The sequence below is a fragment of the Coffea arabica genome, chromosome 5c (assembly GCF_036785885.1).
Source record: "Coffea arabica cultivar ET-39 chromosome 5c, Coffea Arabica ET-39 HiFi, whole genome shotgun sequence".
Classification (NCBI taxonomy): Eukaryota; Viridiplantae; Streptophyta; class Magnoliopsida; order Gentianales; family Rubiaceae; genus Coffea; species Coffea arabica.
In genome coordinates this window covers 39,606,661-39,634,369 of record NC_092319.1, presented here as the reverse complement: position 1 = coordinate 39,634,369, position 27,709 = coordinate 39,606,661, and the positions used below count along the sequence as shown (strand labels likewise).

The 27,709-nt window shown below is 35.7% G+C and overlaps 1 protein-coding gene and 1 pseudogene across 1 annotated transcript; both read left to right on the top strand.

Moving 5' to 3' along the window:
* Positions 1-452: 452 nt before the first annotated feature.
* Positions 453-6,817, top strand: LOC113690185 (tryptophan decarboxylase TDC2-like; annotated as a pseudogene).
* Positions 6,818-17,366: 10,549 nt separating this feature from the next.
* Positions 17,367-19,237, top strand: LOC113690089 (tryptophan decarboxylase TDC2-like). Its single transcript, XM_027207906.2, has one exon. It carries the CDS (start codon positions 17,551-17,553, stop codon positions 19,063-19,065), a length of 1,515 nt encoding a protein of 504 aa, XP_027063707.1. The 5' UTR covers positions 17,367-17,550; the 3' UTR covers positions 19,066-19,237.
* The last annotated feature ends 8,472 nt before the right edge of the window (positions 19,238-27,709 follow it).

Sequence of the window (27,709 nt, the reverse complement as noted above, 5' to 3'; positions counted from 1 at the left end):
TTGAAAATTGAAAATTTTTCCAAACCTATTTTCAAAATACTTTAAAGTTGAGGGGGGCAATTGCCCATTCTCACTTGAATGTGGCTCCGCTACTGTCAGCTAACACTTCTATTCTTTTAGGATTGCATGGCGAATTCTTACTAATTACCTTCTTGTTCAACTCTATTACATAAAATCCCCACGCCAAAAGTATGTTTCCAGTTATATTATAGTAGTATATATGCCCATGTTTCAATTTAATCTCACTAGGGAATGTCATTTTAAATAGTGCCCATTTGGTTGCTAGTAGTATAAGTAGTGGCCATTTTACCACAAAATTCGCACAAGCATTATCAACACTTCTCATTTCTCTCAAATCCAACTGCTTTCTTGGTTCATTCAATGCTCCTTGCTCCTACCTTTCCTACTCACCTCCATTAAATTTGTACAGAACCCAAGAGTCTCCAAAGAGAATGGGCGGCATTGATACAAATAATGAAGCTTCTTATGCAGCTTCACCAGTTGCACCATTCAGGCCACTTGATCCTGAAGAATTCAGGAAACAAGCCCATCTCATGGTTGATTTCATAGCTGACTATTACAAAAATATCGAAAACTATCCTGTTCTCAGCCAAGTTGAGCCTGGATATCTCCGAACCCGGCTACCAGAAACCGCCCCCTATCTCCCCGAGCCATTTGAAACCATTCTAGAAGACGTTCAAAAGGTTATAATCCCAGGAATGACTAACTGGTTAAGCCCTAACTTCTTTGCATATTTTCCTGTAACATGTAGCTCTGCCGCTTTTCTGGGAGAAATGTTGCGCACTGGCTTTAACTCTGTACCGGTCCACTGGCTTGCATCCCCGGCCGCCACCGAGCTCGAAATGGTTGTCATGGATTGGTTGGCTAACATGCTTAAGCTCCCTAAGTCCTTCATGTTTTCAGGCACCGGTGGCGGCGTTCTCCAAGGAAACACCAGTGAGGCTGTCCTTTGCACCCTCGTCGCCGCACGTGACCGGGCTTTGGAGACAATTGGCATCGAAAACTATTAGAGATAATGTATATAAGTTTGAATTGGTAAATAGATATTTAGATAGTGCATATAAGTTTGAATTGGTAAATAGATATCTAGCTAATATTTGTTAGTTAGGCTTTATCCTTAGCTGTATTTGTATTCAAATGAGATCAGTAGCTATCAGGAGCGATATTGGAGGTTTGTGTTGTATGTATATATCCCTTGACGGATGCTTAATGAAAACAACTTCTTCTTCCTCTGAAACCTTTTTCATGGTATCAGAGCATCCTCTGCAATCTCTGTCAACTGAAAAAAAACATGGAAGGAGATGGAAAGAAAATAGTGTCGCCATACACCTTGTATGCCAATGATAATCCTGGAAATATAATCACCCAGGTACAATTAAAAGAGGATAATTATGATGAATGGGCTAGAGCAATCCGGACTGCTCTCAGAGCCAAGAAGAAATTCGGATTCATGGATGGAACCATAGCACAACCGGATGAAGATTCCGATGAATTAGAAGACTGGTGGACAGTGAATTCCATGCTCATATCGTGGATGATGAACACAATTGAGCCGACGGTGCGATCTACTTTGACACACAGGGAGATTGCAAAGAATTTGTGGGAAGACATTAAAGAATGTTTCTCAGTGACTGATGGTGCACGAGTGCAGCAACTGAAGACATAATTGGCAAATTGCAAACAGCAAGGACTCTCCCTTATGAGTTACTATGCTAAATTGAAGCGATTGTGGGAAGAATTGGCGAATTATGATGCGATCTCTACGTGCAAGTGTGGGGGTTGTACGTGTAATGTAGCAACTGAAATAACAAAGAAACGAGAAGAAGAAAAACTTCATCAATTTCTGATGGGGTTAGACGACGCATATAGAACAGTGAGATTAAACATTTTGAGCACCACTCTATTGCCTAGTGTAAGCAAGGCGTATTCCTTGATATGCCAAGAAGAAAGGGTTCGAAATATTTCCAAGGAAGAAGAGATCAACAACGAAGCGGCTAGCTTTGTGGTTCAGGCCAAAGCAGGAATCAAGGATAGAAGTGCCATTTGTAAATATTGCAATCACGAAGGGCATGATGCTGAGGGATGTTTTCAGCTGATTGGATACCCCGATTGGTAGGGTGATCGACCTAAAATGTCTGGTTCGGGTCGAGGAAGACAGATTGGAGGAAGAGGACGTGGCAAGATGTCAGGAAGATGACGAAATGGGGCACGAGTTAATGCAGCTCAAGTAATTGAAAAATCCACTGCTGCAACAAAGGATTTTGCTACTCCTAAAGGACTGACAAATGAATAATGGGCAGCAGTTATGAGTCTATTGAACGCTTGCAACTCAGAATCAGGGAGTAATGAGAAGATGACTGGTAAGGAAAACTTTATATGGATAATTGATTCTGGCGCTACACAGCATATGACAGGAAATTCGAGCTGTCTATCTAGCTTGAACCAGATATTAGGCTATCCTATTGGCTTGCCTAATGGAGAACAGGTGCTGGCATTGCAAAAAGGATCAATTCGGATGGGACAAAATATTCAATTAGACAATGCTCTTCATGCTCCAGGATTATATTGCAATTTAATCTCAGTATCACAACTGGTTGATGACTCAAAATGTAATGTGTTGTTTACTGATAAGCTTTGTTTGATATAGGACCGCACTTCGAGGATGGTGATTGGAGCGGGTGAACGATGCAAGGGGCTTTATTACTTCAAGAAGGAGACGCCAGTCCAAGCACTTCAAACTCGGATGTTGGATTCATGTGATCTTTGGCATCGCAGAATGGGGCACCCGTTTTCAAAGGTCGTAGGTTTAATTTCTGGAATTAAGATTCAATTAGGTTCAAATAAAACTTGTGATGCTTGTTTTAAAGCTAAGCAAACGAGAGAAGTATTTTGTTCTAGTGATAGTAGAGCTAGTGAAACATTTGGATTGATTCATTGTGACTTGTGGGGACCATATCGAGTCTCTAGTTCTTGTAATGCATCTTATTTTCTTACGATTGTTGATGATTTTTCGAGATGTGTGTGGATATATTTGATGATAGATAAAATTGAAGTTGAAAATATTTTGCCAAATTTTGTTGCTATGGTTCATCGACAATTTGATAAGAATGTTAAGATAGTTAGAAGTGATAATGGCAGTGAGTTCATCAGTTTGAAGGGATATTTTTCTGACAAAGGGATAATACATCAAACTTCATGTGTGAGAACACCCCAATAGAATGGACGAGTGGAAAGAAAGCATCGACATATACTGAATGTGGCTAGAGCTTTGCGATTTCAAGCCAACTTACCAATCAGATTTTGGGGAGAATGTGTGTTAACTGCTGGCTATCTGATTAATCGTACCCCTTCTCAATTACTAGGAGGAAAAACACCTTATGAAATATTGTATGGTCACTTGCCTAATTATCGGTCAATTCGTACATTTGGTTGCTTGTGTTATGCAAAGAACTTGAATCATGAGAAGGATAAATTTTCTCCTCGAAGCCGTAAATGTATCTTTGTGGGTTATCCGTTTGGACAGAAAGGTTGGCGGTTGTATGATTTAGAAACAAGAAAGTATTTTGTGTCTCGGGATGTTGTCTTTTGTGAAGATGAGTTTCCATTTGCAGCTGACCACGCACCTGATCATGTTCAAACCTGTAAGCATAATTCAATACCATCTCAAATAGATGATTACCTTGAAGAAGAGGTCAGTGGTCAGACAAGAGACAAGGCAAAGGAGCGGCCTGATCATGTTCGTGAAACCCATGAGCATTTAGATTGTGTGCAGAATGACAATGCCGACGTAAGGGAGGGAGGTACAGCAATTGAACCTCGAATGGGGAACGTAGAGACAGTAGAAGGTGTGACAACACTTGGACGTGGACTTCGCTCCAAGAAAGCTTCTACAAGGCTGAAGGATTGTGTGACTTATGCAGTTCAAAGTGAAAGCCCCTCTGTAAGTTCAGCCAAACCATCATCATTCTCAGGTATGTCCTATGACTTAGCTCAATATGTTGATTACACAAAATTCTCACCATGTCATCAAGCTTTCTTGGCAGCCATCACAACAAATAATGAGCCAAGATTTTATCATCAAGCAGTTAAAGATGTCAGATGGAGAGAAGCTATGCAAAAAGAGATTGATGCACTCAAACAAAATGGCACATGGACTCTCGTTGACTTACCACCAGGGAAGAAAGCAATAGGAAGCAAATGGGTATACAAAATTAAGTATAATTCTGATGGGACCATTGAACGATACAAGGCACGATTGGTAATTCTTGGCAACAACCAAGTTGAAGGGATCGACTACAACGAAACCTTTGCACCAGTAGCAAAAATGGTTACGGTCCGCACATTTCTCTCTGTGGCAGCAGCTAAAGGATGGGGACTTCATTAAATGGATGTTCATAATGCTTTTCTCCATGGAGACTTAGCCGAAGAGGTTTACATGAAGCTACCTCTTGGATTTCACACTAACCAGCCCGGGAAGGTGTGTCGCTTGAGGAAGTCACTTTACGGTTTACGACAAGCACCACGTTGTTGGTTTGCAAAATTGGTTGAAGCTCTGAAACGGTATGGTTTTCTTCAGTCACAGTCTGATTATTCCTTGTTTACTTTGATGCGAGATGGGATACAGTTGGCTGTGTTAGTGTATGTGGATAACCTTATTATAGCTGGAAACAAAACGCATTTGATCAATGAATTCAAATCATACTTGCGCCAGTGTTTTCACATGAAAGATTTAGGTGTTTTGAAGTATTTTATGGGCGTTGAAGTAGCTCGAAATGCTGAAGGGATTTTCTTGTGTCAGCGAAAATATGCTTTAGATATCGTTCATGAAGCATGATTGTTAGGTGCTAAACCTTCGAAGTTTCCTATGGAGCAAAATCATCATCTCGCTTTAGCCAAGGGTGATTTGCTGTAGGACCCTGAACAATACCGAAGGCTGGTGGGACGATTGATTTACTTGAGCTTAACTCAGCCTGAGTTGTCCTATGGTGTGCATATTTTGGCACAATTTATGCAACAGCCACGGAAAGAGCATTGGGAGGCAGCCTTGCGCATCGTCCGATACTTGAAAGGTAGTCCAGGACAAGGCATTTTACTCCAAATTGATTGCAATCTTGAACTGAAGGCTTATTGCGATTCGGATTGGGGAGGTTGTCCATTAACTCGGAGATCACTTACAGGTTATTTCATCTTTCTTGGGAACTCTCCGATTTCATGGAAGACCAAGAAACAACATACGGTTTCTCGCTCATCTGCTGAAGCAGAATATCGCTCTTTGGCTGCAACGGTTTGTGAATTGAAATGGCTAAAAGGTCTGTTATTGTCTCTGGGCATGCATCATGATCAATCTGCTGGAGTATTTTGTGATAGCCAAGCCGCAATGCATATAGCTGCAAATCCTGTCTTTCATGAACGCACCAAACACATCGAAGTCGATTGCCATTTTGTTCGTGATGAAATACAGAAAGGTATGATCAAAACAGTTTATGTTCGAAGCCATGACCAGTTAGCAGACATTCTAACCAAAGCTTTGGGTTGAGCTCAGTTTGAGTTTCTTCTTTGCAAATTGGGCGTTCGTGATCCTCACGCTCCAACTTGAGGGAGGGTATTAGAGATAATGTATATAAGTTTGAATTGGTAAATAGATATCTAGATAATGCATATAAGTTTGAATTGGTAAATAGATATCTAGCTAATATTTGTTAGTTAGGCTTTATCCTTAGTTGTATTTGTATTCAAATGAGATCAGTAGCTATCAGGAGCGATATTGGAGGTTTGTGTTGTATGTATATATTCCTTGACGGATGCTTAATGAAAACAACTTCTTCTTCCTCTGAAACCTTTTTCAAAAACATTGGCAAACTCGTTGTTTATGGGTCTGATCAAACACACAGTTTTTTCATCAAGACTAGCAAGCTAGCTGGTATTTTCCCATGCAACATAAGAATAATCCCAACTACTGTTGAAGACAAATTTTCCTTGTCCCCCAAGGCATTAAGGAAGCAAATTGAAGCCGACATCGCAGATGGCCTAGTCCCGCTTTTCCTCTGTGCTACGGTGGGGACTACTTCAACCACTGCCATTGATCCAGTGGGTCAACTAGCTGAAGTTGCAAGTGAATTCGGCATGTGGATTCATGTCGATGCAGCTTATGCAGGTAGTGCATGTATATGTCCCGAGTTTAGGCAATACTTGGATGGGATTGAGAGAGTTGACTCATTGAGTTTCAACCCTCATAAGTGGCTTCTTTGTTTTTTGGACTGCTGCTGTTTGTGGGTCATGAAACCTGAGTTGATGGTGAAGTCACTAAGAACCAACCCGGAGTACTTGAGAAACAAAAGAAGCGAATTCGACGCAGTCATTGATTACAAAGACTGGCAAATTGGTACATCCAGACGCTTTAGTGCCTTAAAATTGTGGTTTGTCCTGCGTAGTTATGGGGTTGCAAACCTGCAAAGCCACATTCAATCCGATGTACAGATGGCCAAAATGTTTGAAGGGTTTGTGAAATCCGATCCAAGGTTTGAAATAATTGTACCGCCTGCATTTTCACTTGTATGTTTCCTGCTTAACCCCTTGAGAGAGTCCAATGCAACATATATACACTCAGCTCTTGAACGAGAAGCTGCTTGAGCTGGTAAACTCAACGGGCAAAGTGTACATGACTCATACAAAGATTGGAGGATTATACATGCTGAGATTTGCTGTTGGGAGCACCCTGACAGAGGATCGTCACGTTCGAGCTGCTTGGGAATTGATTAAAGAATGGGCCAATGCTTTACTTAAAGACAATCTTTAGAGAGATGGTTATATATGCTCCTGTTGAATCGACGTGATTATTTGGAAGCCTATGCTAAATTGTTCTCGATACCTAACTTAATTGATAAGGACATTAGTTAAGTGATTCTGAGCTTTTTTATTCGATCGCTCAAGCCCTCACTTTTTTCACTCCTCTTTGTAAAGCTCGAATCTCTCCATGAATAAAAAATGTTTTTAAACAATAAAAGGCTATGCCTTTTTTTTTGGTCTGATCATAATAAATTACTTTGGTGGAGTTCAATCATCTCGAATAATTATGCAATTTATAGTACAATTGAAACATTGAAAAATGCATATTACTTACCGGGAAAGAAAGTTAAGGTGTCGTCTAATTGTCAGCAGTCCCTTAATTTTCTTGGCAACTAATGCAAATAACATTACAAATTTTATTGGTCAGGTGGTTTTTCTTAGATTTGTAAGAGGGTATACCTCCCATCCACCTAAATCCTTTTACACTTAAAAATAAAGGATTAACTCCAATCAGTTACAGAGCATTATATAGGAAACAAAATTAACTCCTGACAAAATTTTACTATCATCAACCTAAAACCTATTTTAAATTTTATTTCCTAAACTAACTTTGATACCAACTCTAATCTAGTTACCGAATAATAAATCAACTTCTAAAACAACTAAAATTCTAAATATATTCGGTATATTTTTATGTCAACAATTCCGAGTTGCGGATGGCATTCACAGTTGGCCTCTTATTGCTGCGGATGTTCTCTGCCAGCAATTTTTTGCGTAGCACTCTGCAATTTCGCAATAAATTTAGCTCTCTATACTTTTTATTTTTTCCAACATTCTCGTTATCGTATTCTTTTAACATATTGTTTCTGGAAAGTGGGGAGAAAAAGCAAATGACAGGATGGGACACTGATAATTGATCTGCATTTCAAAATTATTGATGTATTTTGCAGTTTTGTTTAGGTACATATAAATGCATCCCTGGATCAATGAAAGCTTCAAAAAAAAAAAAAGAAAGAAAAGAGCAGATATTACTGTTCTTCCTTTAAAAAAAATAGTAGTATTGTTTATTGATGATTAGAGAATGTACACAAGCATTTACAAATTGCGAATCAAGTGCTAGTCAGCACAAAGAGCTAGACTATACAAAAGTAACTCGATTAAACTTTTGTGAAGATTTTTTTTAGGAAAGTTTTTTCTAGGAGGGCGGGTGAGTACTGAAGAAGCAGGAAGGAAGGGAGTAGGAGAATTTAAACTCAGAATCTCTAGAAACTTTAATGAATATAACTTGTGCAAAATCCCAATTTAATCTCAGTAATCAGTTCCCTTTACTCTTGGGCACACCCCTCCAAGGTACAACATAACTGATTTCCTTCATCACTCTATCAACAATCACCTCAGCAGTAGTCAATGTCACCTGTGATTAAAAGATCCTGTAGTCCCAAGAGTGAGCTTCAGTACCAGAGAATTAGATGAGTTGATATGGAAGATGATGAGATAGCCAAGCTCCTCATGTCATGTATAAATCCCTCTATGTATCAACTGCAGAGTTGAAGGTCCCTTGATCAAACACAAGTAGCACAGTCACATTGTAAGAATAGATGGTCGCAAGTTTCCAATGAAAAAAAAAAACACATATCATCGCCAGTATCACCCCACTTGAACAGGGTATCTTTCGTGAGCAGTCTGTTCCTACATAGCATCCAAAGGAGGAAAGAGTTTTTGGGAATATGCTTATTGAACCATACAAGGTAGTGCCAACTGCCAGCCAACTTCAACAGAAGTAGGGATAAGCACTGCTACTGCAGATTGGACAGAGAAAGCACCAGAACTGTGAACAGGCTATCTGATCACAGAGTCTTCACTTGAGGTGTTCGGATACTTGGAAGAAAGGAAGATGTAATATAAAGTTTTCTACAGCATCAGCTCTTCTTCTTCCAATTAGGAGTTTCCTTTCTCCTTTCTCTATCCAAGTCTAATGCTTTGAATATTTAAAGGGATATTATTCCTTTAATGCATATTTTAGTTACTAAATATTTTCCTTGAACCTGATTTTATTTATTTTTTCTTTTTTACATGTTTTATTTCTATGCTTTTTCTTCTACACCCTTACCTACGCTTTAATGGCAATGTTCACTCTCAAATAACCTGAAACCTTCCAACCAATAAGATTAGCTCAAAAGTAGCCATATACACCACATTGGTCAATCCAATAGCCAAATATGCATTGATGATTATACCAATTGAGAATGCCACTGAGAATCTGCTTATTCTTTAGCACAATCATTGTTGCTATAGCCATAACGTTTCTTGGATATCTAATGTCGCTCGTCAGACCGTCGTCGATTGTTACAGCTTCTGGCATAATACCATGCTTGTGCTTCTTGAAGATTTCAGCGATTTAAATTGGAGATATTGATCATAACTGGATTATTGTGATGGGCACAGCAATTGTGATAACTGGAACCTGCACGTCTTTATTGGAGATACTAAGAAATAAAGGAAGCTAGATTTAGGGATAGTAACGGGTGGTTTTGGTAACCCGTCCCACTGTCAAATAACCCCCTCGGGTCCCGCCCTCGCCCCCTCTGCAGATGCTCATGGGAGAAAGAAATTACCACAATCCTATCGGATGCAATTGAGCTGAGATATATATTTTTTTTTTTGGAAGATAAGAACATAAGGTACAAATTAGGTGCACTGAGAACAAACAACACAAGCATGGTAGAGCATATGTTTTTTGAATGTGGAAAGGCAAAGACAATTTGGAAACTGGCCACAGTCAATTGGGAGGGTCTAAAAGATCTCCAATTCAACTTCTGGAGATGGTGAAAAGGAATACTTCAGGCAAAGGAAAGACTCGAAGGTAAGGACCATATCGCCCTAACAATTAACATCCTGTGGCAAATATGGAAAGAGGGGAATAGAATAATACACAGGAAAGAGACAGTGAAGGAATTGACTTGTGTGCAAAGGGCACAACAAGAATGGTGGGAGTTCAAGAAAGCTGAGAAAGAAGATAGAAGAGTAAGCATTGCTAAAACAACTCAAGCTCAACTGATTAAATAGGAGCTGGAAGTCACCTGACCAAGGAATTATCAAACTAAATGTTGATGCTGCACTGACACCTCAAAGGCACAGAACAGGAAGAGGAATAGTGGCCAGAAACAATAGAGGAGAGCTTATAAAAGTTTGGGCACTACAAGAGGAAAAAAAAAAGGTGATCCCCTTACTGAAGAGGCATTGGCAATACGAAATGCCTTGATCATGGGCAAAGAGACATGATGGAGAAAAATTGAGATTCAATTTGACTGCAAAGGATTAGTGGAGAAAATCAACTCAAGGAACAACGCAGACAGCAGCATTGAGACCATCTTGGAAGACATGCAGGACTTGAGTGAGCTGTTTGACCAATGCACATTCTTCTTTGTCCATAGACCAGGAAATGAAATTTGTTATAGGCTAGCAAAAATTGCATTGAAACTAGTTAATGATGTAGTATGCGACAGCAGGGATCAAGGAACTTGCATAGATAGATTATAGGGCAGTTGTCCCTTGTTGTAACTAATACTTGTATTATCAAGTTTTAGTGATATAATACATTACCGTTTGACAAAAAAAAAAAAAAAGGAACAAACAACACAAATCTATACAAGTATTCTCTGGACAATTCCAAAATCTATCAACTTCCAGTTTGAACACCATATTCCCTCTTGATGTACTCAAGATGAGTCAATACAGATAGATGTACGAACTAGGGAACAAGTAGACCCATGGAAGGCTACGCTGGTAGATCACCACCGGAGCTGCTTCAGCAAACCTAACTCTCAACTTGCCATAATCGAAAACAGTGTGGTACCAATCCATGAATGACAAGTGCGCTATAACAAATACTACTGCTATTACAACTTGATTCATTTAGATTATTAATTGTGTATTATTTTTTTGTCAAAAAATATTAAGAGAATTTCATTAATAGTAAAAATTCTTTACAGTAACGAAGCTCGATGTGCTGTACAATTATTAGATATGTATAATTATTAGTTATATAGATTACATATATAATTTTTTATACATTATTTAATTGATGTGGGGATGAGATTAGGGATGCGACCGAAGTACGCACCTTTTCCTCCCCCCCCCCCCCAGCCGTTTAAGGCAAGGAGAGAAAAATCATCCCGCCCCGCTTCATTATCCATCTTATAAGAGTACTCGATTTTTCCAAGGCCAATATAGGGCTTTTCGACAATTTACCGAATACATGTATATCTGTAACGTGTCAGTGTCTTAAAGTCTACTGTAAACAAAGTTAGCCCAGCTAATTAAACGTTAGATCATAGATGTGATTTGTACCCTGGAGCCCTACTGTCTGCTTTTCGTTGGGCTCATAATGGGTTGTGTTGCTTTAAAGGTGATAAAAACAAGTCAATCCATTATCACTATCATTATTAAATCGTTTTGGCTACAGGAGAAGTTAATAGATAGAGAAGAAAACACTGGGTCAACGCCACGCCGGTCGAAACCCGTAACTTTTACACATCTATCATGGGTCTGTTTGGATTGTGAATTATTAGAAATATTTTTACTGTAGCACTTTTTGTGATGTGATGTATATGAGATAAAAAGGTAATTGGGAAGGTAAAAAGGTGTATTGGAAATTGTAATGATGATGTAAGCAAATAAATTTTGAGAAATAAAGCCCAATCCAAACAAAACCGATTTCATGTGTATATTATTTAGCACCAGACATTGACTTTTCAATAGTTTTACTAATCGAAACTACCCGATATGTATAAACACCCTTTCAAGCTCAACAATTGCTGCTCACCCTGAATGGTTGTATCTCTCTCTTTTTTTTTTTTTTTTGACTACCACCTTTGGGGTATTTTGGGGGGGGGGGGGGGCTAGGTGGTAAATACTTATGGTAACTGTTAATTTTTCAATAAAAATAGTGCTGATATAGGCAATCAGACAGATAAAATACCCCTTTCAAAAATTCATTGACCCCATGTAGATTATCTTTCTTTGGGATCAGATGCACCATGGTAACTGTACAACATATCTACAGAGTTGCACCATTAATTATGCTCTTGAACTTGTTCAAAATATTCACCTTTATGAGGCGGAGGGATAGGCACGGCTTCTAAGATGTTGCCAAATTCATCAAACCTTATCCCTCTAGGCGTAACTATTATTCCATCATTGTCACTTGAGGCTACCCAGACTTCTCCGGCATTAGTCCCTTCTACATAACCTGGGCCCTTGATTTCCTATGAGGCTGCAGAAGTTGGACCCTTCATTGAAACTGTAGCTTCATTGATTGAGGGATCATACTTGATTAATCATGATTGGGTAAAATACCAAAAAATTCCCCATAGCTTGTCAAATGTTCAAATTAAATCTCTCGGGTTTGGAAACCTACACTATAACTCTTTATAGTTTCAACTAAATTAAAAATTGGATGAAAAGTATCCAATCTAATGATTGTACGTGAAATGTCAATATTACCCCTGCTACACATGTAACACTTTTCATTCAATTTTCAATTTTGTCAAAACCGCAAAGAGTTATAATATAGTTTTCTAAATTAGAGGAAATTAAATTAAACATTCAGTAAAAATGTCAATATTCTATACCTACATCAAAGTCATTGAGAACAAGCGGAGAATAAATCACCTCTGGATCAAATAGGTGTACTAAGTATCAATTTTTCTTGCCAGCATCAAAATGCCATGAATTCCTGACTTGTCAGATCTAACATGACTTTTTAGATCTAACCCCTTAGATCTGAAAAGTCAGGAATTCATGGTGTTTTGATGGTGGTAAGGGAATTTGATAATCAATTAGATCTGAAAAATCAGGAATTCATAACGTTTTGATACTGGTAAGAGAATTTGATCCCCAAATAACATATCAAGAGCAACTTAAAGGCCTTTCTGGCGGTCATTGGACCAATGGTCATGTGCTCTCCCACAACAGGGTTTTAGCAGAGGTTCAAATATTATTTCTCATACACTTCTCTATTTCTTAAAAGAACCCCCAAAAAAATTGAAATAAGGAAATATGCGCGGTTTTTTGCAGAATTTTAATGTAGCCAAGATTGCGATAAAATTAGTTAGTCTTACTATAAGGAAATTTTTTTAAAAAATTTTTCCAGTAAAATTTTACACAAACATTTAAAAAATTCACTTGCCAAACGGGGCTTAGATTTCTTGCATCTCCTGCAACTTTTCTTTCACATTTTTAGACATAAAATCTTGCATATTTAAGTATACACGACTTGCCGTCATCGAGGTCATACTCACCATCACACTGACTGCAACACACGTGGACGCCAGGTGTTGGCCACGAGATTTCTTTGTCTCTTTTAGATTTTGACATTTAGCACTAGCTCTACGAATATTTGGGAAGTGCTCTAGGTTGTTAACACGTGGCATTGTAGCAATGTTTTGAAAACCCAACTGAGCCGGTTCGATGCACCTCTTCGGTTCACTAGTAAAATCAGAAAGTCAATTGAAGTAGTCCATCTCGATCAAGAACTTAATTAAACTCGTAAAAAATTGGACTTTTGACCTAGTTTATGCTAAATTTTTTCTTTTTTTTTTTATTTCAAAGTCATTCAAATCACTTAATAATTAAAAGAATTAAAGAAAAAAACTTTGAACTGGATTGACCTAATTGAATTCGATTTGAACCGCAACGAAAAAATTGAACTAATTTACTTAATGGTGTGATTTAAAAATTGCATTATAGCCTTAATTAAGTGAACAAAACCAAGCACCACTAAATAATAGGTATAAATATTCATTCCCCATTTAATTTGCTCACTAAATACTACTATATCTCTTCTCGTTAGGGCAAGAGAAGGAAAGGAAATCAGACAAACCTAATATAAAAGACAAGAAAGGAGAGTAGAGAAAATCAAAATTTATTCATCTTGTTTGGATTACAAAATAAAAGGCAAGAAAACTATCATGTGCTAGTTACATTTTTATCCATAATTTAAAAAGTGTAATTTTTTATAAACACATAATAGGGTTTTTAGAAAATTCTAAAATTTTCATTAATCTTGGTGACTTTTCCTCCATTTTTATTCATTTTTGGATAGAAAACAGGTTGATAAAAAATAACTAGACCTTATCCATTCCTTTCCCTTTCTCTCCTTTCGTTTTTCTCATAAAAAATCGTTCCAAACATAAAAAAAAATCTTATCCTTCCATTGTTTTTCCTTACTTTTCCTTCCTATTCCCTTATAACAAACACTGATTAGGACAGTTGCTAACTTGAGCATCAGTGCCCACCTCTGGAGATAAAAGCCCCGCCTCATTTGTAGGTCTTAATAATTTCTAGCTAGCTAGCTCACACAATCAATAAAGTACCATCAAATAGACTGCCCACCTCTGCATCAACCAATCTTGGCTTTTACACCGATCGTATAAAAATTAGTTGTCTCGTTTGGCCCCACCCTCACGTGCTTTACGTGAGACCAACAATCAGTCATTAGATTTAAGGGATAATTCCAGAAACCTTCCATGAGGTTTTTGATAATTTTACTAGCTTCCCCTAAACTTTATAAAATTATACAAACCTTCTCTATCTGCTCATGAAATTACACAAATATTTTCTCCTAGATCTGTATAATTTTATAAATTCTAGGGGAGGCTAGTGAAATTATCACAAATCTCAGGGGAGATTTTTGAAATTATCCCTAGATTCAAAGACAAAAGTGGTAATGTTGAGACAATTACCGTAACACTTTTTGTGATGTGATATATGTGACACAAAAATGTGATTAAAAAAATAAAAAATTAATTAAAATTTATGACGTAAATTATTTTATTTGAAATCATTTCAATCCAAACAAAATGAGTATCTTTCAAAAACTTTGTCAAAGTGTTGTAGTTGGGAATTTACTAGTTTGTCCGGTGTATTTAACTAAAAGTATAGCCTAGAGATGTGATCATTAATTCAACAACGAGATGCTTGCCTTTGGGACTTGATGATTGATCCTAAGAGCTATTTTTTGCACTCCTAATAAATAAGTCTTGCACCTTTCCGGGTCGTTGAAATTAAATGAGATCTGATTAGCTCTCAAGTTTTATTTGTTTGAAAGTGGGGGTAAACTTGAGGGTTCAAGAAATTGGTCCAACAAATTAAATGTTGAGTATTAAAAAGAGAGTTGTATGAAAAAGTCTACAAAAAATAAAAATTTTGGCCTTTCAAATGCACACACGTCGAATTATAAAGGTACACGTTATTTTTGGACCACGAAATCCAAGAGGAGAAAAGAAAAGAATATCTGCCCAATTTCGGAAAAATTAGTTGTGCAATTTCTGTTAGTTACCAAATTGTCCCTTTTAATCAGCGTAGTATTAGTTTACAAGATGTAATTACTGCATTATTTTGCTTGAAGGATGTGGGATTGCTGTCCTTCTATGTATGGCAAGTATCAGTCGGTCATAAGGGTTTTGGCACCCGTCTGTAGAGACGTGAGTTTGTATTTATTTTAATTTTTCAGTCAAAATGAAGTTAATTTACAAAAAATCGTCATAAAATATAGGTATATTTTAGGGGTACTGACGTGTGTCTACTGAATATTCATTAGAAAAATCAAATAAATAAACAACAAAAAGCATAAAAATATTTTCAAGAGGCAAATATGTTATTAAATGTCAATCGGAGACGGAAAACTCAAGAAACATTAATGCATATATAAACGGAAGAAAGATATGTAGTTTGTTTTATTAAGTCAAGTTACAATAGTAACACGGGGAGATCTTTTACAAGTAATCCTACCTGCTGTCCGTCTTTTTATCAACGATTAATCTTTCTTGCGTTAAGAGATTATGCATCCAATCTTTCTAGCGTAAAAATAAATAAATAAAATAAACTAACACTATCATGTAGGAAAAATAAATTCTTTTATTATTCTTAATTGATTTCAGCCATAAGAATAATTCTATCAGACTCGGATCTTCAAAGCAAAAATTGATATAAATCTAAAAAGGTAAATATACAAGTAGAGCAAAATGCATAGGTGTGATTGGTGCAAATCAGATCCTCAGTGCCACTTAACCAATAGCAACTCAAGGTCCGTTTAATAACATAAAAAAGTGCTGAATTTGAACTTTTTCAGACATTCAGATGTTTTGAGTGTTTGATAAATGAAAATTCATTTACTGGACTTGTTAAGTAGTGCTGAACCTGCGTGTATTTTTTTCAGCACAAGAATCCTAACTGAATGCTTAATTCTAATAAGAATAAATAGAATTACTTTAACTACCTTATCTTATCTACTAAATTTACCCTTGTTTATTAATTATGTTCAAAATTCTTATATAATTAAACAATCTAATATTCTCTATCTAATGATTTTCTATTTCTCTTTTCTCCCTTTTGAATGACTTTCACTTCTTCTCGGTACTCCTCATATAATATAATTAATCTTTTATATTAATTTGATTTAAAAATAAATATTATTGTTTTCATACCTTACATTTTTAGCTAATTAAATCATAGGTTCTATTTCTTTTTTGGATGAAAAGATATAAGGGAAAAATTGTCAAATTTAACTTATCAAGCATTCAGTTATAAATATTTATTAAATAGTATAAATAGGTTTAGCATTAAAATTCAGACATTCATATATTTCTTTCTAGTACTTAAAATTCAGCAAATTAATTATTTTAATATTCAGATTTCAAAATTCAAATTTAATTTTGTCAAACGGAACCTCAGTGTCACTCCGCTGAAGTTTGAAATCATTTGCCACGTCAGCATGGATTTGCTTATGTAATGTCTCGGGGGATAAGTAGAAAATCACTTGTATGACCTTACGATACCCTGGCCCATCCTGTTAAGGAAACCACGTTAAAGTGAAGTTTCCTGTACTTCCCCTAATTTTGTTGGTGGTAGAAGTACTTCCCCTCATTGATCTATCTGTTTGTGTGCTTGCACATGTGCATGCACAGCTACTTTTTTTTTTTTTTTCTCTCTTTTTGGTAGGAAAAGAGTGAAATTTAAGAAGTCAGAAAGAAAAGGATGGAATTTGAATACAAGACTTCGAATTCTTAAATTTCAATCTTAATTATCAAATCAAGGCCTTCTCGACCACATTAGTCCATGTACGTGTTACATTTATTTTTGAGTATTTAATATGATGAATGTTTACAAAATGTTCACATTGAACATGTAAAATAAACACGTTTTTTTAATCATCATTTTTCTTTTTTTAGCTGCTTTGATTTTTCACATATATCAATTAATCAAAAATAGTTGAACACCATTGTTGCAAAAAAAAAAAAAAAAAATTGCACATAATCTTTTATCCAAACACAACCTAATCTTCTGGCTACAGAAAAAAGCTGACCAGCGAATCATGTTCTATCTCTTAGCAGATACATCAACTCAAAATTCTACTCATATTGCACGAGGGAAATTGATCAATTGCATAAAATCTCCACACCGACTATATGTTTCCAGTCATATTATAGTAGTACTTAAGCCCATGTTTCAATAATATCTCAGTAAGGACAATTACTAGAAATACTGTCCATTTTTGCTGCTAGGGCTATAAATAGTGACCAGTTTACTGCAAAATTTGCACATTCATTATCAACACTTCTTCACATTTCTCTAAAACACAACTATGTTCTTGGTTTATAAAAAGCTTCTTGTTCCTATGGTTTCCTCCTTCACCTAGTCACCTCCATTAAATTTGCCCAAAACCAATTAGTCTCCAAGAGAATGGGCAGTATTGATGCAAATAACGGTGCTGCTTTTGCAACTTCACCAGTTGCACCATTCAAGCCACTTGATCCTGAAGAATTCAGAAAACAAGCCCATCGCATGGTTGACTTCATAGCTGACTATTACAAAAATATCGAAAACTATCCTGTTCTCAGCCAAGTTGAGCCCGGATATCTCCGAACCCGGCTGCCAGAAACCGCCCCGTATCTCCCTGAGCCATTTGAAACCATTTTAGAAGATATTCAAAAGACTATAATCCCTGGATTGACTAACTGGTTAAGCCCTAACTTTTTTGCATATTTTCCTGCTACAGTTAGCTCTGCCGCTTTTCTGGGAGAAATGCTGTGCACTGGCTTTAACTCTGTAGGGTTCAACTGGCTTGCATCCCCGGCCGCCACTGAGCTCGAAATGGTTGTCATGGATTGGTTGGCTAACATGCTTAAGCTCCCCAAGTCCTTCATGTTTTCCGGCACTGGTGGTGGTGTTTTGCAGGGAACCACCACTGAGGCTGTTCTTTGCACCCTCATCGCCGCCCGTGACCGCGCTCTTGAGACAATTGGCATTGACAACGTTGGCAAGCTCGTCGTTTATGGATCTGATCAAACACACAGCTTTTTCATCAAGACTTGCAAGTTAGCTGGTATTTTCCCATGCAATATAAGAATAATCCCTACTACTGCTGAAGACAACTTTTCTTTATCCCCCGAGGCTTTACATAAGCAAATCCAAGCTGACGTGGCAGATGGGCTGGTCCCACTTTTCCTATGTGTAACTGTGGGGACCACTTCCACCACCGCCGTTGACCCAGTGAGTCAGCTAGCTGAAGTTGCAAATGATTTCAATGTGTGGATTCATGTTGATGCTGCTTATGCAGGCAGCGCATGCATATGTCCCGAGTTCAGGCAACACTTGGATGGAATTGAACGAGTTGACTCACTGAGTTTGAGCCCTCATAAGTGGCTACTGTGTTTTTTGGATTGCTGTTGCTTGTGGGTCAAGAAACCCGAGTTGATGGTGAAGGCATTGAACACCAACCCGGAGTACTTGAGAAACCAAAGGAGTGAGTCCGACGCAGTTGTTGATTACAAAGATTGGCAAATTGGCACAGGCAAACGCTTCAGAGCGTTACGATTGTGGCTTATTATGCGTAGTTATGGAGTTGCAAATCTCCAAAGCCACATCCGATCCGATATCCAAATGGCTAAAATCTTCGAAGGGTTTGTGAAATCCGACCCGAGGTTTGAAATAGTTGTACCGCGTGCATTTTCACTTGTATGTTTCCGGCTTAATCCTTTGAGAATGTCACATGCAACGTACGTTGAGCTCTTAAATATGAAGCTACTCGACCTGGTTAACTCAACGGGCCGAGTTTATATGACTCACACTAAAGTTGGTGGTGTATATATGCTGAGATTTGCTGTGGGAGCCACACTAACAGAAGATCGCCACGTGTATGCTGCCTGGGAGTTGATTAAAGAATGCGCCGACGCTTTACTCGATGGAAATCTTTAGACCAATAATTGTGCCTGCTCCTTTCGGAATCGATAAGATTGTTCAAAGGGCACAATAAATTTGTTTGGTTTGGTCACAGTTAGGTACTTAGGTGGAGTTCAATCCTCTGAAAAGATTATGCAATTTATTGGTATCGCAATTGAAACTTATTGAATGGGACAGATTTCTTCCACCAGAGCCTTAATTAGTTAGATAAAGTAATTGATTGAACAAGTAATAATTCCATGGAGATATGTATGCAAAAATTTCACATCAAATCAAGTATGTTCGATCTTTGTCAATAAGGGTTTTCTCAGCCGATAAGAATGGCCGTGAATTTTGGGTACTTCTTTAGACAAAAACTAAGTCTGGCTAGCAATTTCTTTTTGGTAACTTATGTACAAATGACATTGGAAATTTCTATTGGCCCGGTTTCTATAGATTTAGGGGTATGTTAACTTCTAGCATTCCCCTAAATCTTTAAAGGGTTTTTTAACGAGTGCTCTAATACATATTATTTATCTAATTTACCATATATATACACATATTAAAAGTTATTATTTTCCTTTATATTTATGTATTTCTATTTAATTTTGCCTACTCTCTCTTATATTTATTTACTTTTTTTTAGTTAATCTTATATTTTTAAAAATATTACACTTGAAAGATATCTTAATGAGTGCCTTATGAGCATCCGTTAGATAAACCAATCTTTAAATATTTACAAGGAGAATTAAGAATTATTAATTTTCATATACCTTTTGGTTGCATAAAAAAGGAAATACAATAGAAACATCCGCAGTGCAATTAATTCAAGAAAGGAAAATCGTTCAAAATATCTCTCACATTTTGTAAAATAATTTTTTTCGTCCATCACTTTTAAAAGTGTAATTTTATGTCCATTATAAATTTACATTAATTAAATTTAGTCCCTATTGAGGTTTCCAAAATGTCTCTCTCTCTCTCTCTCTCTCTCTCTCTCTCACTTTTATGTATATATATGTGTAATATATATATATATATATACATAGATACATCTACATATATACACACCTATATCTATGTCTATGTATTGATATGAGCAATAGTTTACTGGCCATTGAGATTTTTATCCATATATATATATATATATATATATGTATATATATGTATGTATATTTACATACACACACACTAGTTGCGATGTTTATTATGTGGCTAAATTTGTTAAATGAGACTATATGTGCTGTGAAAGAAAGGAGGTATTCTAATAAATGTCGTGTAAAATAGAAATGATAGTCTATTTATGGCTTTGTAGAAAGTAAATGTCTAAAAATTTCTTGTTCATTACCTTTCAAATTTCTCTTTATCCGTCCCAGATGGTATTCAGTTAACGTCTTCGCTCTTGCTTGAAACTTAAAAAGGCAAGGACCAGCACTTGGGCTGGAGGAAGGCCTTTTTCTAGTATTCGAAAGAGCGTTTATTCATTTATCAAAACAAGGTCTTTAATACTCATAAACTGGAAAGAACTCTTGAAATAATGAGAAGTTATATTGGTCCAACGCTCATAGATTAGAATTTTCCTGCAATTCGACCATTTGCATGGGTAGGTTATCAAATGTCGATAAGTAAAACTCTTGTATGATCACAGGACGTTGATGTTGTTAGGGTCAGTATATTGCGTGTGTGTGAAATTACAAGGAATTAAAATTCGGCCACTAAATTTTATGTGCTTCAAGAATAATATGACGCTATACTAAAGTCCTATTTGGATTGCAAATTTTTATTTTTTTTATTAAAAAAAAGCACTATAGCAATGTGGTATATATATGAGCTAAAAAACTTTTAGGGAAATGTGTCGATAAAATTTTTTTTCAAAAACAATCCAAACAAAGCAACATTAGACAACCTCACAAGGGTCTGCCGACGGAGTTGATCGCATATCAATGTCGCCGTTAATACAAAATGGCGACATAAATCTACTTTCTTTTGAATTTGTTAAACAAATTAAGGAGTGACATTTGTACAAGATAACGCTCCGTTTGAGCATTAAATACATGAAGGTGTATTGCAGTGTCGTGAACAATCAAGGCCCTAGAGACCAGTGGAAAAAATTGCCAGAGATAGAAAGACTGAAAAGAACTTATTGTCAGTCATGCAATAGAGTCAACTGCCCTTAATGTACAAGAATTTGATTGATGGTAAATCAAGCCGCCAGAGACTAGTGGAAAAAATTGCCACAGATAGAAAGACTGAAAACTACTTATTGTCAATGATGAAAATAGAGTCAACTATCCTTAATGTACAAGAATTTTATTGTTCGTAAATCAAGCATAGCCTGCCAAACGAATCGGATGGGCTTTCGGACGGCTCGAGTCAGGCTCGTTCAATATCGAGTTCGAATCGAAATCAAGTTCGAATTCGGATTTAAAATATTAAACTCATTAGTTCGCGAGCCGACTCGCGAGTTCGAATATATATATATATATATATATATATATATATATATATATTATAATATTTTATTTTAAATATATATTATTTTATTTTAAGTATATATATATTATTTTATTATTTTAAGTATATAAAAAAATTTTATTTTTTATTTTAATAGTAAAATTACATATATATCCTTAATATTTTATTATTTATTAAAAAATATTATTGTATTTTTTTTAAAAAAATAAAATAATTATTTTTTATTTTTTTCGAGATCGAGCTCGAATTTTAAATTGTTAGCTCGTCGAGTTCGAGCTCGAGTTCAATAAAATTAAGTCAAAACTCGACTCGATTAGGCCAAAACTCGACTCGATTCGACTCGTTTGCAGCCCTAATCAAGCCCCAGAGATGAGTGGAAAAAATTGCTAGAGATTTGAGTGTCAATGATGCAAAATAGTCTTTTCCTTTTTTTTTTTTCTGGAAGGAAGATGATGCAAAAGAGTCCACTACACTTATTGGAATTTGATTATTGGATATTTTTTAGTGGGAGACTCCAAACCTTATAAAAGGAAGAAAGGAGAGGATTTTTAAGAGTCCACCAGAACTTCACAGTCGCATCATCTTGGGGAAAATTGTTTTTCATTTTTGACATAGATGGAGTATGAAATATTTCGAAGTACTGAGTATTTTAGTCTCTCTTTGTAATGCAATTCTAACCATGTCAGTTAAGACGTCAATTTTACAAATAAAATGAAGTACATAAAAAGGAGAACGAAAATGTATCGAGTGAAGTACATAGTTAAGACCCAGAAGAGGGGAAGGAAAAAAAAAGGGACCCAGACGGTGTCACCACTTTACCAGAAAATTATTTATTTTATTTTCATCTTTTTTCCCTTGTTGTATCACTTTCTCTTAGAGTTTAAAACGCTACAAGCTCACAAAAAATAAGACTGTCGTAGCTTGCAGTTAAAAAAAAATAAAAATGTACTAGTAGAGTTGATACATGTTTGAACTACGAGAGAATTCCAAAGTAGAAGCAATAAGTGAAAAAAATGGAAAACTCTATCCTAGCTGGAACATTGGTTTATTAGATAAATTTTAAACAGTTAATTCCACATTGCACCTTCAAACCAATGTTTTTAAACTCAGACCAGAGAGTAAATCGAAAAACCTTTTGATTCACAGTTCGATCGGTTCAACTGGTTCGACCTCGATTCAAAAGTTTAATAATTTTTTATTCATTTTAGTACTAAAAATTTTGAACAAAACTAAAATATTTATTTAAAAAAATAAAAAAATTAATAAAAATAGGTTGAATCTTTCAATTTTTACTGGTTCAATTAATTCTTTGATTTTTTAATTGAACCGAACCGGAGGCATGGCCAATTTGAACTGCGAACCGACTAGTTTGGTCCGATTTTCAAAACATGACTTCAAACTTGTATCACTCTTTTATTTTGCACTCTAAATTTTAATTTTAAATATTTTACATTCTAAACTCTCAATTTTAAACGTTTTGTATCCTAAATTCTTAAATTGGTCCCATTTAAATTCAATCAATGGCAATATTAATACACACTAACTCAACCCTCAAAAATCCAAAGAGTCGCCTCAAATCACTACTCAAGTCCTGCCACCTTCTTACAGGAGGATTATGGCGGTGGAGATTAATCTACCAAACAAAGCATTATATCCTAGCCCAAGTCGGTTAGATGATGAACCCATACATTGCTAGAACTTTGAGGAATGCTAGGGGACTCTGGATGGAGAGTCGGTGCTCGTCAACACATAATTAAGCCAAAAAATTGACACCGAACATTAGGCCCGTTCCTTTCAGCTGTTACCCACCGTGTTAGCTGAAGAAATTAGACGCTCTGGTTAGGGTAGGCACGGTTCGTACCCCGTTCCGTGAGACGTTGGGTCGATCCGGCCCTTATTTTACGAGTCAATCATTTTCTAACCTTAATCTACTTCGTGTATCAACGGGTACTCAATGATCGAAAACATGTTAAAAAAGGGTCGGATTAGCAGGTATCCACTAGCCCCTCTCATTACTTAAGTTTTTTTAAAAAATAATTTATACTAATTTATTTTTATATTTTCCAGATTCATCTAAGATTCAATATAGATTTTATACAAAAAAAAGTCTTATGTCGAGAAACAAACATGCAAAGATAATACAAGAAAAAAACCCAAATCTAATGAAAATTGTTATAAGTATTGCCCTTTTTTATACATATTCTACATTAATTTCATAACATCTACAAATGAATCTTTGTAAACAATTATAGATGCTCAAATTTGCGGTATAATTTGCTCAATAAAATTATTTAGTTAGTTCTAAAAATAATATTTTGTAGATGTGTATAAAAATAATATGTATGTGTGCGTGTGTGTGTGACGGATTGAGTATCCACGAGTTTTTAATTCTCCGACCTTAATCCGCCTGACATATAAATGGATACCTGATTCTCTTTTAAGTCGGTTAAATAATACAAATTGAATACCCCATTTTTCGAAACGAATCAGATCGGATTTTGGATCAGCGTATACTTTTGTCCACTCCTACTCTTTGGCAACGACCTAATAAACCTCCTGACACTAATTTCAGGCCTAATTATCTGTTTCTTCTCTTCTTCATATTAATTGGACGGAGCCATTCACTTGAATTTGGCTATTTTCAAGCCACAACGCCCAGGAAACAACATGGTTTTAAGGCCCAGATTGGAACACACAGACAGTACATACTTAAGGGAGTTTTAAATGTATAATTCTGGGAGTTTAAACAGAAGATTTAGAAGGGCAAGCCGAAAAACTTAAGGGATGAAAAAGAATATAGATGCAGAGTAGAGCAAAATTCCTGAAGATGGAAAACTAGAATTTCTTCCTCGTATATCCATAAAACACCAAGAGTAAAATTGGAATCTGTCCTTCTGGTCTGAAAAAAAAAATTATTCCAAGAATACTCTTGTTGGCATGATATTGCCTAAACTTAGAATCAGAGGCGAAACCTTTCTTCTGTCCCCAATTTAACTAATTAGATTTCCATAAAAATTCACCAGGTAGAGAGGACAGCGCATAAGCCTGTAAGGTATTAACAAGTGAGCTTCTAACAAGAGCTCAATTTTCTAGCAATGTTTTTTAACTCGGACTGATGATTGAACCAGCTGATTGCTCAGTTTTCGATTTTATTGGTTCAATTGACCGAATCACTGATTCTTTCATTTTATTTTATTTTTTAAATATAAATATCAAATAATAGGGAACTAAGTAGAAAATACCAAGAAAAATTCCAAAATCTGTCCGAACTTCCCCAGGAAGTTCAGTTCAGCCATTCGACAACAAAAAGGAAAAGAACCCATGACCATAATTTCAAAAAAAAAAGAATCATAAAATTCATGAATAATTTTATCCAGTATTCCGAAAAAGAATAAAAAGGTTTTACAACCAACACCAAGAAAGGAGAAAAAAAAAGGAAAAAAAGAACTCAATTTGAAGGTCTGGAAGATGGCTTCTAAACTTTATCATCAAAAATAAATGAGCAAGAAATTGATTTTATCGATCCGTTCTCATTCAAAGTGTTTGGATTGTAAGTTATTTGGGATATTTTTACTGTAACACTTTTTATGACGTGATGTATGTGAGATAAAAAGGTAATTGAAAAGATAAAAAAGTGTATTAGAAATTGTAATGATGATGTAAGCAAATAAAATTGGGGAAATAATGCTCAATCCAAACAAACCTATTGTTGTCCTTACTACTTGCGCTATTAATCCCACTGGACAGCAAAGTTGATTGGCTGATTGTCAAATTTTATGGACATCTTCATCATCTTCAATAAAGAAATTGAAGGAGGAAAACAAAAAACAAAAAACAAAAAACAAAAGTGGGCTGCAAAGAAGGTATATATGGGGATGGGATGAAGAAACCAATGGCGGGAAAAAGAAAAGAAAATTAAAGTGTAAGGAGATTAGGATTTTTTAAGTTTAAGTTGACTTGGGCATTTTGTTGGTTTAGCCCAATAACTTACATGAGAGACTCAGTCGTTGTAGTGAACGATTTGGGGCTTAAGTTTGTCCAGTGAGCCCAATAGCTCACATAATTGGGAAAACCAAAGACAAAACCCAAGGCTACACAAGTAGGGGTGCAGATGAGTCAACTCGCTCGCCAGTAACTTGTGAACGATTTGATTAAAAACTTGACTTGAACTCGAGATCGAGCTACACTTTTGGTATAACGAGTCGAGTTCGAACATCAGTAATAACTACTTAAATACTCGACGAGTTTAATCAAGTATTTATATTATTTATATATTATATATTTAAATTATGGAATGACTATTATAGATTTGTATTTTAATAAATTTACAGGAAATAATATTCAATAAAAAAGTGATGAATGGAAAAATGGTAATTTGATAAATCTAAAATGTTAAAAATTAAAAATAAGAAAAGAAAAGTCGCTCAACTTGAGCTCAAAACTCAAGGTCGAACTTGAGTAGCTTAAATGTGATAAGGCTTGCAGTTTACTCGAGATCAAACGAGTCGAATTCGATCTTAATTTTCATTATGTCAAGTTGAGTTCGAATTCAAATTTATATACTTGTTCGAGCTCAAGTAATATTGATAATGATCGAGTTCGAGCTAAGCATGGTGCTACTCGAGTTCAACTCGGTTTGATAGCATTCCTAGCTACAAGTCAAGAATAATAAAATCAGACTTGACTTGTTTAACCGATTCTATCCAATTTCGACTGACTTTTTTTTTTTTTTTTTTAATCACCCTCTGGCTTTCATATACAATTGGATCGATGCTACGACCGATTCGCAGTTGACCCAATCAAATCGATTGGTCGAGTCCAGTTCCAAAAATACTGCTTTCTAATGGCAAATGAATTGCCAACAAGAATTCTTGATTTGAAGAAGTGAAGCTAGTCAAGGTCATGCAAAAGCCTTAATGCTAGTTTTCTTGATTTGTAGGGAAAGATTTAGCTTTCAGCTGATGTTATTATTGGGATTTATTTGTGTCTTTGGAGTCGTTCCATGTGATCCTTTCTGATATCCAATTTGAGTTAAACCTAGGGCTGCAAACGAGCCGAGCCGAGTCGAGCTTTGAGCTAATCGAGCCGAGTCTCGACTAAATTTTACCAAGCTCGAGCTCGAGCTCGACGAGCTGGCAATTTTCGAGCTCGAGCTCGACTCGAATCAAGTTGAGCCGAGCTCGAGCTCGAAAAAAATTAAAAAAAATTATTTTATTTTTAAAAAAATAAAAAAAATAATATTTTTTTCTGAATAAATAATAAAATATTAAGTATATATACGTAATTTCACTATGAAAATAAAAAATTAAAATATATTTATATATAATATACGTAATTTTATTATTAAATAAAAATAAAAAATATATATAAATATATATACTCAAACTCGCGAGCCGGCTCGCGAGCTAACGAGCTTAATATTCTGAGCTCGAGTTCGAGCTCGAGTTTGACTCGAGCTGGCTCGAGCTCGACTCGAGCTTGACTCGAGCGGCTCGATTCGTTTGCAGCCCTAGTTAAACCAAACACTGGCCGTCTAAAATAAAGATTTACCTTATTTGGAATGTCATTTTTCTTCAAAAAATTTCTACGTTTTTTGTGAACGAATTTTTTTTTATCATATATATATCAAATTGCTATAGTAATTTTTTTTTATTTTTTTACAAAAACTCTAAAAATTACGATCCAAATGGGCTAGGCTTTCTGGTTGAATTTGAGTTAGCATACAAGCCAACGGTACATTATATCTTGGCAATTAGTAACTCCGACAAAATAATCCTTTAGTGTTTGACAAAAGAATTAGCTGTTTGGTTTTCTCTATTTGGATTAGCTGTTTTTGGGAATGTTTTTTAAAAACTTTGCTGTAGCAGAGTTTTTAGAATATATTTTGGAAAATTTTTAGAAAATATTTTGGAATATTTAAGAGTAGAAGAGTTTCTAGAATATATTTTGAGATATTTTTTAAAATTTTAAAAAAATTAAACTAATTTTTAGATTACCTTTTAAAGTACTTTTTAAAAATTTTTATTGTATTTGAAAAATTAGTTTTTGAAAAACACTCCAAAAACAGGGGAGCTTTAAACATTTCCTATTCCCCCGCCCCCCCTCCCTCTTTCCTCTCTCGCCAATTTTTACAGCGGAAATTATTTCTTCAAAAAGCATTGCTTTAGATTATTGATAGTTAGGAGTTAGGACCCCTCGAAAGGTCTTT

Coding starts and splice junctions, on each gene's coding strand:
- LOC113690089 (XM_027207906.2), top strand. CDS start 17,551: ATGGGCAGTATTGATGCAAATAACGGTGCTGCTTTTGCAACTTCACCA.